The sequence below is a fragment of the Pithys albifrons genome, chromosome 5 (genome assembly GCF_047495875.1).
Source record: "Pithys albifrons albifrons isolate INPA30051 chromosome 5, PitAlb_v1, whole genome shotgun sequence".
NCBI lineage: Eukaryota > Metazoa > Chordata > Aves > Passeriformes > Thamnophilidae > Pithys > Pithys albifrons.
Window position 1 is genome coordinate 5,774,064 of NC_092462.1, and position 19,871 is coordinate 5,793,934.

The window sequence follows — 19,871 nt, forward strand, 5'->3', positions numbered from 1 at the left end:
CAGTAAATATTTTCTATTCCTCTTCTCTTATTTTTTTAATATTTCCAAGGCAGAACATAAACCAAATGCTCTTTGAATTCAAGCCAAGCTTTTTGACTCCATAATATTTAAGTTAGAAAGGAAACTAAATCTATTTGCAATCCATAATCAGTAACTATTGCCCAACAATTCCCTTAGACAGAAATGGAATCCTGTATTCTTCACATGTTTGAATTTAAAGTCACATAAGAGTAATATATGGTTGGGGCTCCACATTTTCTTTTATACATTTCAAGCTAGAAGTGATGTAGGGAATAAAAAACAATAAACTGTTCTACCCAGTGTGGCTGCTCTTGGGTTCTTGTCGAGATTCCCTAGCAGGAACTGCTGCAGAAGAAAGTGCTGTTGCTGAAAAGGCTTCAGGTCCAAGGTGAGATGTCTGTAGGCACAAATACCCTGAGAACAGCAAAGGGATGTATTTCTTTATGGTCTGAGTTTCTTTGTAAGACCAGAGTTGTCTCATGGCATTCCTACATGATGTTTTTTCTTCTCTCATAAGAGAGTCTTGAGCCTGAAACTGCATTTCAGTTCATAGTACAAGACCTGATATCTCCATTTATTGTGGCTATTGGTCTCTTCTCCCAAGTAACAGGCAACAGGACAAGAGGAAACGGCCTCGAGTTGCAGCAGAGTAGGTTTAGATTGGATATAGGGAAAAAGTTCCTCCCAAAAGGGTTGTCGAGCATGGGAGCAGTCTGCTCAGGGAAGTGGTCGAATCAACATTCCTGGAGATATTCAAAAAACATGTAGATGTGGCACATGGTTTAGTGGTGGACTTGACACTTCTGGGTTAGACTCTTAAAGGTCTTTTCCAACATAAGGAGTTCTATGAAATCCACTCTTCAGCTGGATTTTCAAATCCTATTTGTGTGTTTTTGCAGGAGTTACATATCCAAACAAGATGAAGGATAATTATGATGTTGAGCAGTGACTTTGATTTAATGTGCCTTGATATCAGATGCTTAATAATTTGTATCACAGGTTCCAAGTGGTAAAGCCCAAGGTTCCCCTTTTTTAACTAAAGTAGTGTGATATTTCTATAAATAGGATTTAAATGCCTAAGTATAAGAGCACACAGGAAAAATTTCAATAAATAAATGAAGTACACTGAAAAACAAAATAAAGCAGGAAAATGTTTTACTTGTCAAAATGCCAGAAGACTACAGAAGAAGAGATAACATAAAAATGGCAATTTACAGAAAATTTCAGCTGTGAATGCTTTAGGCTGAAAGCAAACATTTAAGACAGTCCATACCTTTCTCTGATTTTTTTAATGTTTAAAGCTTTTCAGTAATGTCAGCTGTTTACAAACACAATATGTGAAAAGAGTCACCTTTGTCTTAGATATTTCTGCTGCAGGAGAAATGTCTCCCAGGTGTCCAAAACTGTATAAAATAGCCCCCATTCAGGATTCCAAATCTGCCATTTCCTACAGCACAGTGGGATTTTATCGGAAACTGGTAAAATCATTAAGTTGTCAGTCCTGAGCTATTGCAGAGTGACAGGATAGAAAGTTTCATAACACAGCAAGGTAACTGTAGAGTAATGCTTAAGTAACAAGCAGTAACATTTGACTAACATTAGAAAATAAATTGTATGAACTCTGGTCCAAGTAAAATATATTCTCAAATATCCAGCCCTTCAGCTGGGGTTGAAGTTTGGCTTGCACAGTGCATAGCAATTTAAGTTAGGGAGATTACACTGATTGAGCTAAGAACAAAAAACTCATTTCAGTTTTTGTTGTTGATATTATGAAGGAAAATATGTATGCATGTGATGGCATAAAAAGCAGCCAGCTTATTATTCTTTCTGTGAATTGTTTCATTTATACAGGGCTATAATCTGTTTTGAAACTGCAGACTGACATTTCTTGGGAGAAGCAGTTTGCTCATTATATATAGGAAAAAATTCAAGATAAGCTTTCATTAAAAATAGCAAATTGAACAATTTGGGAGTACTGTAAGGCATGATTTAGGGCTGAGAGCTAGGAATTTATTTGGTCAATACAATGTGTCAGCTTATAGTTTGTATTTGGAAATAGCATGGACAATCTGTGGGGATTTCAACAGGCTGTTGTTAATGAACTTAGTTGCAGGCAGTAGAAAAACCCTCTACAGAGTAATGACCTACTGATAGCTATTGCTGCTTGCTCAGCCTCTATAGAGTAATCTAAAGCAAAATATAAACCCAGGCATTTTTAAAGGTGCCATTTGATTTAAATTTGCTGTAAAACTGTACCACACATCTAGTTTAAACATGAGGAGCTGATAAGTACAATTTGGAGATTATGTTTATTTTTCTGAAAATTTGTTTTAAGGAATAACTAACCTTCAGGGTTGTTTTTTTGTTGGGGTTTTTTTTCAGCACATCTGTTATTCATAAATCACTGTGGGGGCAATTCTTTGCTAAATAAGGAATAAAATAAAAATCCTTTTTAAATCAGCAGGAGTTATTGCATGATTTTAAGTGACAGCTTTGGTTAGACTCTTAGAGATTACAAATAGAAGTGCCATGAGTAGTTTAAGTGTAAATGACGGGTAATCTTAGAAACATAGAATGTTTGAGGTTGGAAGGAACCTTGAAGATCATCTCATTCCAACGCCCCTGCCTTAGGAAGGGACACCTTCCACTAGACCAGACTGAGGCAACCTCATTTTCTGGGACTTGATGGCTTGGAAGTAGTAATAATAATGATATAGGGTAATACTGTTCTAAATACTGATGATGCCTGGTACTTCTCTAAACATGAGCTTGGTCCCACTGTTGTACATGTCCAAATGCTTCTCCATTATCAACTTGTAGAACTCTCATCCCTCACGACCTGTCAGCCTAAGGATTACCTTAATTAGGTCCACTTAGTTACTTTTTGAGTTCTATTGAGTGGTTGCTTGGGTTTTTTTAACTATTAATTTCAGTGTTTATACTCCCAGCTTTTGTAACATGCTTCTTATCAAGCTCAAGCAATATGTTTAATGTCACGGTCAAGGCCCTGAAGAAATGCCCTTTGTGAGGGAGGAGCTTTCTGTTCATATTGTCTGAACCATATCAAGAGTAAGATACAGTACAAGCCAAAATAACTGCAGTTTCAAGGAGTAAAACAAACAAATACCAAAGAAACCCCACCCAAATCTGAAAACTTGGTGTTTGATTCTCTGTCTGAAGCAAACAATTGGCTCTGTCTCTGTTAGTATTCACACCTTGGTTTTCGCTGTGCTGGTACAAGTGCTCCATTCTAGCAAATGCCATGATATAATATATATAAACATAAATATTTAATTTTGGAGACTACAGCCTTATAATGTTCAGCATATTTGTGAATATATTTTTTGCAGGCAGCATCCCTGACTGTGGATTCTTGCTCTGAGGATCAGGAGCCAGGCTACTGCACTGTTAGCAATGTTGCTGTTTCAACTGATTGGTAAATAATTCTTCATTTTGTGGCATTAGTTTGGTTTTTTGATGTTTGGGTTTTTTTCTTTTGAGCAAAATTAAAAGTAAAATTAAAAAGAAATCTCCCTGTAAAGCCAGAGAAATTTGGAGTAATGATAAGGCTCCCAAGTATCATTTTCTTCTATCTTTGCAGAAGCAAATTACATTTTCTATATTTGCTGCCATACTAGTTCAGGCTACGTTTCTGCATGGAGTTTGGTAATAAAGGGTTTACTCAGAAATCCCAAGTTCTTGCCTCCATCCCTGTCCCCAGGCTCTGGTGGTTCTCAAGGCCATTGGTGGTCTGCACTGTGGTGTAAAAGGGAATAAATTCTATTGCCTAATGATTTGGGGGTCATGTATTTATTTCTTTTTTTAAACTTCACTTCTCATTTCTTATAGAAGTGTAAGAAATAACATCACATGATTACTTCTGTCTTTAAAAAAATACTGGTAGTAATTACTTTGTCACTGTTTTCAGTAATTTCTAGGTGTTGTCTTTTACAGTTTTGAGTTTGCAAACACTGGCCAGTAAAGAAAACAAACTTTATTTCTGATGTTTACTGTAACTAATTAAATAGCCTTTCTGTTGTGTCTTTGGAGATAACAATAACTTTCATCCTAATCACTTTGGCTAATTTCTTACAATAATCACAATTTCCTGTCACATGGTTTCCATGCTAGCAGAGGTGTTATATCCTTGTAAAACAATGAGTCCTTCTTCCAGCTACTTAAATATAATCTACAATCTCAGTGATAATTGAGTAAAAAAGCTATATTCATTATGATCTCAAGCACACTGCTCAGTCAAGTGAATAGAAATATTGAAATGCAATGACTGAGTATGAATTTAGAGTCATACCTATTATAACTGTTAGTTGAAGTGCTGTTGATTTCTCTGTGTCCCCTTCTTAGTGTAAAATAGAAATTTTGGAAGAGTAATTTTAGTCTCAGACTGTAGCTGATGGTTGCAGCTCATGTGTTGTTGTCACTATCTTAATGTCTGATACTGATTATTTATTTTTCCAACTCTTTTATAGGACTCTCGATGTACAACCAAATCGAGTTACTGTTGGTGGCATCAGGTCCATAGAGCCCATCCTTCAAAGGAGAGGACAGGTGGAAAGCCATGATTTTGTGGGCTGTATAATGGAGTTTGCAGTCAACGGACGTCCCCTGGAGCCCAGCCAGGCTTTGGCAGCTCAAGGAATCTTAGATCAGTATGTCTGCTATATATGGTATCAAATGGACCATGTTTACAATAAAGGAAGCTGTCACTAAAGTCAGATGCTATTTCATTCAGACACTTTCAGATACTTCTTGTAAAAAAAAAATTACTATAAAATTTACTGTGAAGTGGGAAAAATGTAGGAAGAAAGTGATTTGGATGAAAGGTTCACAAAAGATTACAGAGGCTTCAAAAAAGCAACATCATTGTGTTTCTATTGCCAATGATTATTCAAGTTGCTTTGCAAGCTGAAATTGAGTAGCCTTGTTCTTGGGTTTCTTTATAAATTCCACCTGGTTTTGACTGTACTCATATTGTTTGCTAACCTTCTCCCTTTTATTTCCTTTTAATCCACAATGTCTCTTCTACCACTTTGCCTCTCAAGTATCACTGAATTTCCCTCATACCCTCTGAGTGGTCTTTCAGAAATGATTAACTGTCTGATTCTATTCACAGTCATAGCAATAATGTCAGCCTTCCATCCAAACTTCATAGCTCACCCTTCCTCTTTCAGCATCCAGGTTTGTGTTGCTCATTGTGATACAAAGTCTCTGGCAGTCTGCATCATGAAAAGCACCTAAAAGAGCTGCTACTCTCTAGTGTAACAGATAACTGGAGTTTGGCTATCTCTGGATTCTTTTCTGAGACTGTTATAACTTGATGCTGAAAATTGGGATCTGCTTAGAAACATGGACTGTCAATGGAGAGTCTTAGAATCACAGAATGGTTTGGGTTGGAAGGGACCATAAAAATCATGTCATTCCAACCCCCCTTTGCCATGGGCAGGAGCACCTTGCACTAGATAAGGTTGTTCAAACCCCCATCCAACCTGGCCTTGAACACTTTCAGGGATGGGGAAAAGAGCCATTTTTGCATCTCTGGGGGGAGGAAGAGGTGTACCATTCAAATGCAGGATGCTTCCTAGCATGTTTGCTCCACTAGTTTGAGTGCACATTCTTCAGCATCTACTTTTCCCATTTCTTTCAGATGTCCCAGACTGGAAGGTGCTTGCACAACCAGCCCCTGCCAATATGGTGGCACTTGTGTTGATCATTGGTCGTGGCAGCAGTGTCACTGCAAGGATGGACTGACAGGAAAGCACTGTGAAAAATGTATGGAGGAGGTTTTACAGTCTTCCTGTTTAATGTTACACCTAACTATGGCTTAACCAAATGTTGTTAACGGTTTATTTTCAGGGCCATGAGATAATTCATTTTATAAAATAGTGAAAACAGGTAGCATGCTTGGCTCTTCAATAATTTGGAAGGAAAAGTCCACAATGGCCTGTTGTCCTTTCATGAGATAAAAATAGCAACAACTTAAATACATATTTTTTTCTGGTCTGTGTATCACATTTCAGGTAAATTGCAGTTATTTAAAACTACTGCTTCCTAATAATGTATAATCTGTGCCTAAAATAAAGGTAACCCATAGGAGGGATTTTTTTTGCTGTGGGGAGGTAAGAGGGTAAGTGAAAACCCCTTTACATAAGCATTATGTTCATCTGCTTATGTTCGCTCCAAACTAAAGTCCTTTCAATCAAACTGACCGTAGATTATACACAAGAAAATATTGTAAATGTAAATGAAAACAAGGCATTTACACTCCAGAGTGATTAACTCTCACAGGAGTAGCTCTGTAAATTACTATGGGATTGTCTAGGAGAGCAAAGTGATTTATTTCCATGTAGTTGTAGTATAATGACTGGGCTTTGTTTTCTTACATGTCCCATTATTGTTTAGCTGATTTATATGTTTTTATTGCACCATTTTACAAAAGAATTCAGCCATAATTTTAACAGCATTTGGTAGTCAATGAGTCAATGCTCTGCCATTTTTTATTCACTTTTTTTATGCTATAACAAATAGAAAGTCATTATCTCTGCCCTGAAATGCTTAGAGTTCAATATATCATGAAACCCTACTTGCAGTAATGGAAACAGTAACATCCCTGGGAAGGAATTACAGTTCTGAGAGCCAAATTTTTTTGCCTACTCCCTCACTTGTTCCCTAGTGAGTTTTAATTTACTATTGACTGATAGCAGCAGTAAATTACTCGCACACTCCCACTCTCAAACATACATTCTGGTTGAAGCCAAAGAATAGAGGAGCTGCAATTGCCATTCAGTCCTGCTCTCCCCGCTGACCTGCTCTGAACTTGATCTGTGCTCTGAGAGAAAATGGTCATTATTAGTCAGATGATGGCTAGAGCTGTTATGAACTGCATACTCAGTGCTTCCCTGTCCTTGTCCCAGATATCACTGCTGACACTGCCTTATCGCTGGAAGGCAAAGGACGACTCGACTACCACATGAGCCCAAATAAGAAGCGAGACTACGTGATGAGACTTGGAGCTCGAAGTGCCAGCATGGGACCCCCAAACGTGGAACGCTTGGAAGTGAAGTTCAGGACAAGAAGCGAGAATGGTGTTTTACTTCACATCCAAGAAAGCAGCAACTTCACTACTGTGAAGGCAAGATTACACTAATGCTGAGTTTCATTATATGGGCTGCTTCATATGGAGTGATCAAAATCACATTTTTCCATTACTCTTGCTGTTTCTTGTATAAAATATTAGGTCTTTAACCGAGCCTAGGCACCTCTCCAGTATCATTCATCTTCTCAACAATTCCCTTGCTATTCGCCAAGGTATCAGAAGATCTTGATGGTTTTGTATCTAATCAGTTTTGTCTAGACTCCAAATAATGTCTGTTTTAAGGCAGCAAGAACAGTACTCATTGCCATGGTTATTATCATCATTACACTTTACAAAACAAGTCATTCTGCTATTGGCCTTTTATCTTCAGATTTTTTGAGCCTTGAACCCAGACCCTCCTTAAGCTAGCAAACAATTGCCAAAATGTTTTCATTAATTCCTACTAATGTGGCTCATGCTTATCTAACTAGGAAGTGAGGGATAACTTGAATTCAGGAGGTTACTCATAGATCAGTGTCAATATCAGATTATTTTAAGATGCATAGCTGAATTAATGCTTCAAATGCCACATTGTTTTAGTTTGCTTTTTGGTTTTTTTTTTGCTCAAATAGCTTATTACTGCAGAAGTTACCTTTCTCAAGAGAAAGCAATGGTTCAGTTCCTGGCCACAACTCAGTCCATTTACTCATAACTGTAAATGAGTACTGCAGTGATGTTGGCAAGCCCATTTATTGGGTTGGTGCAAGCTCCAAGTTTCCTTGACTGCTGTAAGGCTTTTAAAGTTTTTTTCCCTGACTTTTAAAGAAATTCATACAGAAATTCACACTTTCTAAGCTTCAGCCCCATGGATATTCTCCACCTGTCTGATCAGAGGTACAGACCTTTCCTGACACGCCGGCTGTGTTTAAGAAGCAAGTCTGCACTGCTTCCCTGTCATATGCTTTTACCACATCATTTCATAGGAAGTTTCTACCTCAGTCATTTTATCAGATAAGATCTCATTATTCTGAGTTTTGGAGAGAAAAACCTTTTCCTCCCTAGTAGAATTTGCTAGGTGAGCTCTATAAGCATTAAAGAGGGAGAGAATTGCCTTTCCTGGCTGAAAGCACTAGTGCTGTGTTTATGCAAACACCCTGATTATTGTTAATATTGGTGAAGTTATACAAGCAAGCCAAGAGTGTCAAGTCCCAGACCCAGCTGTGTAAGGGCAAAGAGCAGAGGTTTGCCTAGTAACAGATGCAGAAGTTTGAGGAAGAAGAGGTAACATCAGTGTGGCAGTCATTGCCAAAAAAATCCCAGATGATGCTAGTTAGTAAAACTATAGTAATTTAGCTGGAGTTAGTACAGTGTGGCTTCTACACCCAGAGTAAGTATCACGATGAGTACTTCCCTCAGTGGTGGCCCAAGATGCCAGTGAAGCCAACCCAAATGAATGTGTCCATGACATCTCAGGCTACTCCTGGTGCAGAAGTTGAGCTTTAGGGACTTCTCTTTACAGCTCTTGTCAGTCTTCAAAACAGACAATTTTATAGCTTGATTTTTGGATCTTCTAATACGCTTGTTATCCACAGTATTAGCACTCAGGGAAAATCTGCCATGTTTTTTTTAATATTAAATTGTGCTACGGTAAAGCTACAAGTCCTGTGGCTTCTTCTGTACCTCCACATTTTTCCTGTAGGAGTTAATTGGTTTTGGTGTAGCTGGGATTGTGGTAAAATCAGAAAAGTGGTAACAAATGAGACCCCCTGAGTCTGTGAGTGGCTGAGTCACTAAATGATGGATGTAAACTTAACCCAAAGAACCCAGGAGACAGCTTTAGGATATAAAAGGATCCTTAATAGGATCCTTAAAAGGAACAAACAAACCTTTGCAGGATACATTAATAGTGGTCAAATTCAGATAGAAAATGCCTCCTCCAAAACCCACAACAAGGAAGAAGGTAGGGGATTCCTTATTACAAAAGCTGCTTGTCACAGTTTATTTTCCTAAAAATACACATTGCGAGTAATTCAATTAGTAATAATGGGATGAATATAGCAGGTTAAAGGTGAAATTGCCTGTCTTGCCTTATCTGAAAATCTCATCTGAAATCAGATTAAATTAGCATAATGGAGCTCTAAGATCTATGAGTTGGAGAGGTAGAAAATGTTGATTACAGGTTACAGCTGACATACTCATATGTGAGGGTAGTGAGGCCCTGGCACAGGTTACCCCAAGAAGTTGTGGATGTCCCATCCCTGGAAGTGTTCAAGGCCAGATTGGATGGGGCTCTGAGTAACCTGGTCTAGCAAAAGGTGTTCCTGCCCATGGCAGAAGCATTGGAACTAGGTGATCTTCAAGGTCTCTTCCAACCCAAACCATTCTAGGCTCTATGCACATATCAAGTTGCAGAAATTAATCAGAACATAACCCTTTTAAATGAGATCTCATTCAATGAGCTATAAATCCATGAATGCTAGTGCTCAGTTTTAAGACAAATGAAAAACTATTCGTTCCGTAAATGGGACTCGGAATGTTAGTAAGTTGAATCGTCCTTGTAGTTGGGAATATTTTTTGCTTTAGTGGTTCATTCTTTTCATTATATTTTACTTTTCAGTTGTTCAGCTATTTAAATAAAACCCAGAAATGGGTGTTACTCAATCCTGTCAGCTTCAGCATTTGCTTCAAATTTAGAAATGTGTTCTGCTTCAAGGAACCAAGAAGAACATTCCTGATTTTTTCCCGGTTGAAGAAGTTATGGACAAGTCTTGTCTCTGGAAATTTTCTTTTCCAAATCCCATCACGTTATTTATGAGTCTGTTAGCGTTAGTCACATGCAATTTTAAAGAAGCAGAAATAGTGGAAAAGGCACAAATCAGTAAGGAAAATATCAAGTAAATAATGCTACAGTTCTTTCCTAAATTGAAATTAAAAGTTACCATTCTGTGCTCAGTCTTCCCTTAAGATTGGAGGGTACTGTCTGATATGGTATATTTGGTTCTTTTTACATAAAGACCAAAATACAAGGAGGTATTTTTATGGAGCACAAAAGACAAGACTAATGAACCAATATGTTATAATAGTCTTTGTGGCTGCATTTCGAAATATGGGATTTTCTTTGAGCTGTGTGATAGTTGAGACATTTGCCACTTGTGTATGCCAGTAACAAAAGCATCCTGTCTCCAAGGGCAGTTTTGTCAAAGAGGCCCTCAAACAATCCATTTTCAAATAATCCAAATTATTGCATTCATAAATGAATACATGCTAGATGCATTAATTCAGGCTGCTGCCAAGACATGAGCGTGGTCTTACAGCTGTATTAAAGCTGAAGTGCATGAACAAAGTGCTCAGAAGCGTATGAACAAAGTGCTCAGCTTGCATCACTGAAGAAGTAAATCCAGAACATTTAACAGTTTCTGGAAACGAGAGCAGCATTCTTGTAGCCAGTGTGTCACCTCACAGTTCTTCCCAGGTGAACATTATTTTTCCTGGAACAAAGGATGCAACGCTTTGAGAGCTTTCAGCAAACCTGGGCCTTCAACCTTTGCTGGACTCTGTGTGTGCACGCTCTGGACTGACAAAGCTGCAGTGAGAAGCACGAAGTGGAAAACAGTTGTTTTATTTAGCATGCAGAGTATGGAAGGAAACTTGCAATAAGTTTCAGAACCACCCCATATGAGCTTACACAATTCCGTACACCCTTAGGAGGTCAGCTGACATACTCAAATTTATGCAGTATTTGAGAAACTGGCAGGCTTGGATTTTAGGGATTCTTTTTAAGCTCCTATATCTTAAAAGCAGAATTTGCACTGATCTCATTTTGGGATCATAGTAAGAGGTTTGAAATCCTGCATCTCATGATTCAGTAGAATTGCAAGGTGTCATTCCTAGAGGAAAAGCCAAAATGTTCTTCTATTTTTTTTTCTTGACAGCTCACAAGTTTTAAAGCAGTTTGCTCAAGTAAGCACCACTTGAAAATTGGCTCAAAATAAGTCACTTTGCAGCTTTACAGGAGGTTTTCTGAAATACAAACCTTTTTCTGCAAAATACAAATTAGCATAAAAACCAGATATGACATGGGACTCTTGCTCAAGCCTGGCCATGCCTTATACATTCCTATTGTGTCATAATGAAAACTAGATGCAAGTTTTTTGGGCAAGGAAAACATCTGTTTACTCTGCAGAGCATTTTCCATACTTGCATTGAAGGAGAAGAAAGAATTATTATTTTATTGGTTAAAATGTGTTGTCATGTGCATGTTCTATAGCTCGGTTCTCGATAGGTTTTTCTCTTGTGAGATTAGCCAAGGAATGACTAGATGGCAGCTGTAAAATGTAGATCTGATATTTCTGCAGTGGTTTCTACAACATATTTAATTCTGGCCAAATTTTTAGTACTAAATGATTAATATATTTTTAGTACATAACAACATTTTGGAGAAAAGTACATCTTGGCTTTCTATTACAACAAAGCCACATGTTACTGTAGCTTTACTGAATAGGCATCACATTGGTTATGTGTGTGTAGGAGTTGCTATGTGATATCATTTTAAAATTATGCTTTATGTATTCTTCTGATCAGATAAAAGGTGGGAAAGTTCATTACATATCCGACGCTGGAGTTGCTGGGAAAGTGGAACGGAACATCCCCGAAGTGTACGCAGCAGATGGTCAGTGGCATTCGGTCCTCCTCGAGAAGAATGGGTCTGCCACTGTCCTGTCAGTTGACAAGACCCATAGCCGAGACATTCTCCATGCCACCCAAGACTTTGGGGGGCTAAATGTTCTCACCATTTCTTTGGGAGGAATTCCATCAAGCCAACCTTTCAAGAGCGCAGTTGCAGGTAATTTTTTTTGTCTTATTTTTTTAATATAGTGCACCTAAGCACATTTGAACAGACAAAGAGTCTCTGTTTGCTTTAAGGTTACCTAGAGTACTGTAATTCTTCATCAGTAATTAGTATACATCCGTCCTTTGCCAGGAAAACTGCAAATGGAATGAATAAGGATTAGAGACTTTGTTCCTTCCATATGCACTGTAGACTTGTTTCCAAAAGCAGGCACTCCATCTGCAGGTCTTTTTGGAGATGGGGAGGTGGCTTTCATTGCTTGTCTGTACATCAGTTGCTATAATTTTGTTATCTTAATGGAGAAGAAAGGATCTAGTCTTTACTTGCATCAGAATTTGGAAAATCAAGGCAAATCTTTCATTTGGGCACAAATGCTAAATGGAAACTTTGTCTCTGTAGGGGTTTGGTAAGTACAGCAGGATTTATTCTGTTATTAATATGATTAAAATATTTTCTGAAACTCTGACTTCCTTGTGCTTTATCCTGCTGTTAAATGAAGAATAGGATTTATTTCTGGGCAGCAAAAACCAAGGACAATACCCTCTGACCAACATCTAGCTGTTAAGAAGTAAATCAGTCTCCCTTGAGTTAAAGCAACTGTCTTAAATCCTGGCAAAAGAAGTAGATAACACATACTTGATATCATTCCCCCAGTGCTAAGTAAAGATGGAAGTGATTTTTAGCTGCAAAGTGTGAGATACTCCAGACAATGCAGATGTAGGTTTCACAGAGTTTTTGTATTGAAAAACATTCCTGGCCTCATGATTTGTGACCAGATAAAGTATTTTCGAGTGGAGCAAATTCACACTTTACACTTGTGTATTGTGAATTTGTATGAAATATGGTATGAAATTGTATGGATGGTGTGCTGACCTTTATCCTTTTTACATGTATGTTTTATGAGCAGTGTGTGCATGGAAATAGCAAAGGCTTGTAAGAAAGCTGGAACAAAGAAAATAGAGGACATTAACTTCTCACCACTGCCCAACACTGTGGCAGACAAATTAGGAATGTCTGGCTTCCATTAAGAACACACAATCCAAAATCTCTTATTCATATGATTTTATTTTAATATTGGATTACATTGTGTACAACATACCAAGGATTTATAAGGGGGTGTATAAAACTCTCCATGAACTCAGAGTCAAAAATATCTGCAGTACTGTTAAAGGCAGACGAAAACATACATGGGTGACAGTTCCAGGGCTGTGAAGCTGATGTGTCCAATAACATTTTCAAACCTGAGTAGACCTGATAAATTCCCCAAGGGACCTCCAAACATGCAGCAAGGTGATCATCACTTTTGCTTGAGGTCCCTTCTGAACCCAAATCTTGAATCCTGAAGATTATGAACTTTTAACATCATCTCATATGACTCAAGTATGTTTGCTATTTCATGACAGTAAACCTGTGGTACTCATCTCTGTGTACCATTTTGCCACAGCTCCAAGCAGAGATCTGCATAAGGTTGCACTGACTTAAGACCCTTGAAGAAAGGATTAAGTCTGGGGAACACAGAGAATTATTACACTGGCAAAAGGCTGGATTTTCCTGCAACCTCACATGCAACCACTGCACAGAGCCTGGGGATAATTCCATCTCCCTGGGCTCTCACAGCACTGAATCCTCTTGTAGGGTAGCAACTGAGGTAGGGAAGGTTTGGGAAAAAGGCACTCAAGATTCAGACATGTAAAAGTATTGTCATGAATTTAGGGGATGGTAAGGCAGGAGGTTTAGCTGACATGCAGTATGCAAATCCAGATAATGTTTGGTGTTAGCACAGCTGAGCCAGCTGTGCACAGGTTTCTCTGTGGGATGATAAGAAGTTTTGGAAATATGGGAAAATTAGGAAACAAAAGCATTTCAGTATATTGAATGAAGTCATTAGAAGGCATATTTGTTCAAATTCAATTTAAAGACATTAAGTACTGTTAGAGTAGATGTTTTCCTATGGTAACCATTTGAATTCTTGTCTTCTTTACTGAACAATGGAGCCTGTACTGTGCTGTTGACAGTGCATGCTCAGTCTTCAGGTCCTGACATTACTGTTGCTTTTTTTCCTAGGCTTCGATGGCTGTATTTCCTACATCAAGTACGGCGGGGAGAGTCTTCCCTTTGCTGGCAAGCACAGCCTCGCCACTCTCTCCAAAACAGACTCCTCGGTGAAGATCGGCTGCCGTGGCCCCAATGTCTGTGCCAGCAGTCCCTGCTGGGGCGAGCTGATGTGCATTAACCAGTGGTACGCCTACCAGTGTGTCCCGCCAGGTGCCTGTGCATCCAGTCCCTGCCAGAATGGAGGCAGCTGCGAGCCCACGGCGCACACTGGCTTCACCTGCAGCTGCCCTGAGGCTTATGCAGGACGGACGTGTGAGACGGTGGTGGCATGCCTGGGGGTCTCGTGTGCCCCTGGTCATGAATGCAAAGCGGGGATTAATGGTGGCCACATCTGCCTGCCATCCCTACACCCCACTGAGTTGTCCCTGCCTCTCTGGGCCGTGCCGGCTATTGTGGGCAGCTGCGCAACAGTCCTGGCACTGCTGGTCCTCAGCCTCATCCTCTGCAACCAGTGCCGAGGAAAGAAGTCAAAGGGGGCGAAACAGGAGAAGAAAACAAAGCAGAAGAAGAAAAAGGGGAGTGAGAACGTGGCATTTGATGACCCTGACAACATCCCACCCTATGGTGATGACATGACTGTCAGGAAGCAGCCTGAAGGGAACCCGAAACCTGATATCATTGAAAGAGAAAACCCTTATCTCATCTATGATGAAACTGACATCCCACATGCCACAGAAACAATCCCTAGTGCCCCCCTGGCATCCCCCGAGCCCGAGATTGAGCACTATGACATTGACAATGCCAGCAGTATCGCCCCGTCAGACGCTGACATCATCCAACACTACAAGCAGTTTCGGAGCCACACGCCCAAGTTCTCCATTCAGAGGCACAGCCCTCTGGGCTTTGCACGGCAGTCCCCCATGCCCCTGGGAGCCAGCAGCTTGACCTACCAGCCTGCATATGGACAGGGCTTGAGGACAACATCTTTAAGCCACTCAGCATGCCCTACTTCCAACCCCCTGTCTCGGCACAGCCCTGCACCCTTTTCCAAATCATCAACATTCTACAGGCACAGCCCGGCAAGGGAGCTGCACCTTGCTATAAGGGAAGGGAGCCCACTGGAGATGCCCAATGATGTCTGCCAGCCTGGCATTTTTAACTATGCCACTCGGCTGGGGAGGAGAAGTAAAAGTCCACAGACCATGGCGAGCCACAGCTCCCGACCGGGAAGCCGCCTGAAGCAGCCCATCGGGCAGATCCCTCTGGAGACTGTTCCTCCAGTGGGGCTGTCCATTGAAGAGGTGGAGAGACTGAACACCCCTCGCCCCAGAAACCCCAGCATCTGCAGCGCAGACCATGGCCGGTCCTCTTCAGAGGAGGACTGCAGAAGGCCTCTGTCCCGGACGAGAAACCCAGCTGATGGCATTCCTGCACCCGAGTCCTCCTCTGACAGTGACTCCCACGAGTCCTTCACCTGCTCAGAGATGGAGTATGACAGGGATAAGCCTGTAACATACACCTCTAGGATGCCCAAGTTATCCCAGGTCAATGAGTCTGATGCAGATGATGAGGACAACTATGGCTCCAGGCTGAAGCCCCGGCGCTACCCCGGCCGCCGTGGCGAGGGGGCGCCTGTGGGGGCACAGGCAGCTGGGGCTGGGGAGAGTTCCCTGCCCATGAAGCTGGGGCAGCAAGCGGGAAGCTTCAACTGGGACAACCTCTTGAACTGGGGCCCGGGTTTTGGGCATTATGTGGATGTTTTCAAAGATTTGGCATCACTTCCTGAAAAAACAGCAGCAGCAGCAGCAGCAATACCAGCAAGTGAAGACAGCAAAGGTGGTACAACGAAGCCTGTTTCCAAGGAGGGGGAAGCAGAACAATATGTATAGGTTTTAGCTCCTGGTATTGCCACAGTGCAAAGCCACGGGGACTGGTCAAACCATTATATGGTAGTAGAAAAGCCAAGGTCAGCATCTGAACCCCAGGCCAGTTTGGTTGGAGGAGACTTTAAAAATAATAACCATTATGCTGCTGAAAGAGACTTAAAACATTTTTAATTTAATTATGCTTGGATGAATTTATTTCTCCTGCATGCATTGTATTTGCAAACCAGATATTCGGCATGCAGCCTTTGGGAGGGTTTCCAATTTACCATTGTTTGGTTCGTGATTCTTAAATTAATAATGCTTTGTTCTGAAAATGAACTGATTTTTTTGTTTTAATCGTGAAGGATGTGCATATTGTCTTCAGCTTCTAACGTGTTTTATGATGCAAGTATTGAGGATTTAATTTTCCTTACAAACCACGTGGAAGAAAGATGGTAAATGAAGGAATTACAGTAGTAAGTTGTCTCAGAAAACGTACTTACCATATCCTGCAGTTGCTCACATGTAACTTTATGGATGAAAGCAGCTTGAATAATTGCTGGCAACAGTGCTGTAAGTCTTATTCCATACAAGAGGTGCTAGAAGCAGCTCAAGCCAGTCAGCACTTTAGGAGGTTTTTTCTCTTTTTAGTCCGTTTATTTGTTTGTTTCAAGTTTTTTTTTTTGGTTGGTTGGTTGGTTTTTTTGACAAAATTGTGTGAGAGCTTCTGAATCTCTATGAATCTTTGGGGATGTTCACTTAACCCTGGTCCCTTCCTGCCCCCCTCAGTTCTTCCATTGGGAGGGGCGTGGTGGGCATTTGTCAGCCCAGCCCAGCACCCGGGCTCACAACAGCAGGAGTGAGGGAAAAAACCTCTCAATTCCTACATCTCTTGGCCTCTCATCTCGGCTGTGCTGCTGCTGCTGTCTGTGCTTCTCCCCCATGCCATTTTCCCATCTGTATTATGGAAAGGTAGGAACAACACTTACTCCCCTACCTCACAAGGGTGTTGTGAGGACTAATTAGTTTGACTCATCTGAAGTGCTTTGACATTATAAAGCACTATAATAAGTATTATCATAATCATTATTAAAGCACTGCCTAGCCTTTGTGACCTTGGAGTGGCATTTTCTGCATTCTATGATTTTCTATGATGGAAACATTGAAGAATTATTTATTGTATAGAAAATTACTGCACTCTAGCATTTTGGAGCGGATATGAGGGAAAACTACTTGTAGATTCATTAATGTAGCTTACCAGTTGCCCCTGATTCCCTAAAGTGTTTAGGTAAAATAGAACCCACAAAGTCTTTACATCTTCATGCAGATCTGATGAACATATTGTACTGTGTAAAAACTTCAATTTCTTTTTTTTTTTTTTTACCTAAGCCGTGTTTTTATATCAATATTTTCCTATGCTGAATAGTTTTCTTACTTTCAGGGAAGGTAAGAAAAATACTTTTTTTACATTTGTTACTTATGTAACATCCATATTTTTCACATTTTGATAAAATTGTAACATACTGTATGCTTTCTACCTGTAAATGCCAATAATAGAATTAAAATATTTATTTAAAATCTTTAGTGTGTGTTAGTGGAAACCTTTTGTCTTTTTTCTCTCTCTAATTTTCACTCCTCCATCTTCACTTCTGGGGTTTAAGTTAAAAGCTTTTTAAGATACATAAGCCTTTTATCCAGAAAACAGACTTTGAGAAGCAAGGTGATGATGTAAAATTACCCAGTTGGAGTTCATTCATAGTGAGGGCAGCACTAGCAACACTGTGGACATTAATTTAATCTCCCAGCACAGGGGCAGCATGATCCCAGTGCACTTCTTGAAGTCCTGCTGAGTCCAGTAGGGTTGTTCCTCGCAAAGGGATTGATTTTACCAAGGATGAGGGGAGCATTTCACACATCTCTCTTCTGTTTCATGACTGATCTCACTACGATTTGGCTTCACCTGTCTCAGGAAGATGGAAAAGGGTTGGTATCATGAGGTTTAACATATAAGAATGCCCAAAAGTACCAAATCCACTTCGATATTTCTGATAACATAATAAAAACTGCATTTCAGTCCATAAGGGTTTATTAGTAGCAACTAATTTTACATTTTTTAACCACACTTTCCACCTCTGCTCCAAGCTGAAGCTCTCCAGTACATAGATACTGAGCAGTGTGAGAACAGGAGCTTTCTGTAACAAAGCAGCAGTTGAATAATAAATAACTGCGTTCTTGTATATTTATAAGACAGTAAATCAAACTTGGACAACTTGGTGGACAATACACAGAGAGTGAAAAAGTTAAGACTGCAGGCAAGAGGTGAGTTCTGAGGTTATACTTTGAATTGGTGATATTTTGGGTAAAGGACTTAGAAAAATACTAACAATTTGAGGAGGTTTTATCTGTTGCCCATTTGGTTTAGACTATGTTTTGGTCAGCTTGTCTCAAAACTGGCAATGAGGAACCAGCTCTTTTTGGCTAAAAGTGCTGCTGACTTCATCATGCCCGAAAAAAAGGCCAAAGTAGCCACATTGGTATGTAAGTAGTTTCATCTGAAATAACATGAGATTCACAAGTGATTTCAGAGTTTGAGAAGCTGCTGTAATTAAACATCTGTTAAAAAGCTGTATGTTTAGTTTGACTATTATCCTTTAATATAAACTGTACCACATCCAAGCAATGATTTTAATAACATATGAAAACTTTAACAAATGAAAGCTTTTAAATGTAACACCAAACATACTAAGAGCTGCGTTATGCCAGTTAAGCATTCTGAAATTATCAAGAAGTTTTGCTAAAGGAAAATAATATGCAATGTGGACTTACACAAAATTTATGTCATAACTTCAATGCAGTTTACAGTTTATCAAGTTGTAGTGCATTCCTCTAAATCTTGACACTTTATGGCAGACAAATGTATATTTTACTGGTTTCTTTGTTTTCCTGTTTTTGAAAAGCATGGAGATGCTTTTGACACTTTAACATACGATCTGTTTCTGCCTTTTTTTTTTATAATTCTTTTATGATGAGGATCAGCAAAGGGTTCCAAGTGAATCACTCAGAGTGAACCTCCAAAGTTAGTAGTTGTGAGGGAGCGAGCTGCATGATTCCCCTGGTTCATCATCAGAACTACACAGTTCTGTTTCAAGAACTGGGGCATATTAGAAGTCATAAATATGTGGCAAGAAAAACAGTCCACACTGCTCACTGCAGTGCACAAGAGCCTCCAAACACATCTCAGGTCAGCAATTTGTCTGTGGCCTGTCTTTCTGCTGGTAGATTGCTGAACAGTTGTTGCCATCTCAGATGAAGATGTTTTCTCCTGATGATGTTATTAAGATGAAAATGGACAGAGAAATGGCAGGTGTACTTGGTATTCTCTTGTTTACCTATGCAAAATAAAATAGAAGAATACTGTGATTTATGGTAGAGATCTAAATTAATAAAAGAAGTCAAATTAGAGTTATCTGATTCAAGACCTTCCAGTATTTCTCATCAAAGGTACATAACTGTAAAACCACAAAATTAATAGAAAGGCGCGCTACAGGGAAAAGTAACATCACATCTCACATTTTGGTGAAAACCCCCCATCAAGAGTCAGACCATGAATCTATGCTGCAGACCACAACCTGTGTCAGGGAGTATTGGATAGCAGTGCAAAATCCAACTGGAGCCACATTACTGCAGTCTGGACATGAGAAGGTTTGAGGTGGGAAGAAGGTGCAGAATCTCACTGATGTCTTCAGCAACAGAAGATGGAGGCAGACACTCCTCAGAAGTGCACAGCAAAAGCATTAGAATTGCCAGTGTTCATAAGATAAATTCCCATTGGATATGAGAGAAGCTGTTTTGGCAACAGGAGGAGGTGGGTGCAGTGGGTACTGAGGTGTTGTGGCATCCTGGAAATACTAAAAATTTGCTTGGACGACATACTGTTGAACCTTATCTAACTTTGTAGCTGGCTGTGCTTTGAGTGGGGCATTCTCTCTCA

At 39.9% G+C, this 19,871-nt stretch overlaps 1 protein-coding gene across 1 annotated transcript in view; it reads left to right on the top strand.

Moving 5' to 3' along the window:
• Positions 1-17,464, top strand: part of LOC139672077 (protocadherin Fat 4-like) — a 127,500-nt gene extending 110,036 nt beyond the window's left edge. Inside the window, exons 12-17 of the mRNA XM_071555559.1 lie at positions 3,372-3,457; positions 4,509-4,688; positions 5,684-5,808; positions 6,951-7,168; positions 11,693-11,954; positions 14,025-17,464. Of these exons, the coding sequence (XP_071411660.1) occupies positions 3,372-3,457; positions 4,509-4,688; positions 5,684-5,808; positions 6,951-7,168; positions 11,693-11,954; positions 14,025-15,904 (2,751 nt within the window). The 3' untranslated portion in view covers positions 15,905-17,464. The remainder of the gene's footprint in view (positions 1-3,371; positions 3,458-4,508; positions 4,689-5,683; positions 5,809-6,950; positions 7,169-11,692; positions 11,955-14,024) is intronic.
• The last annotated feature ends 2,407 nt before the right edge of the window (positions 17,465-19,871 follow it).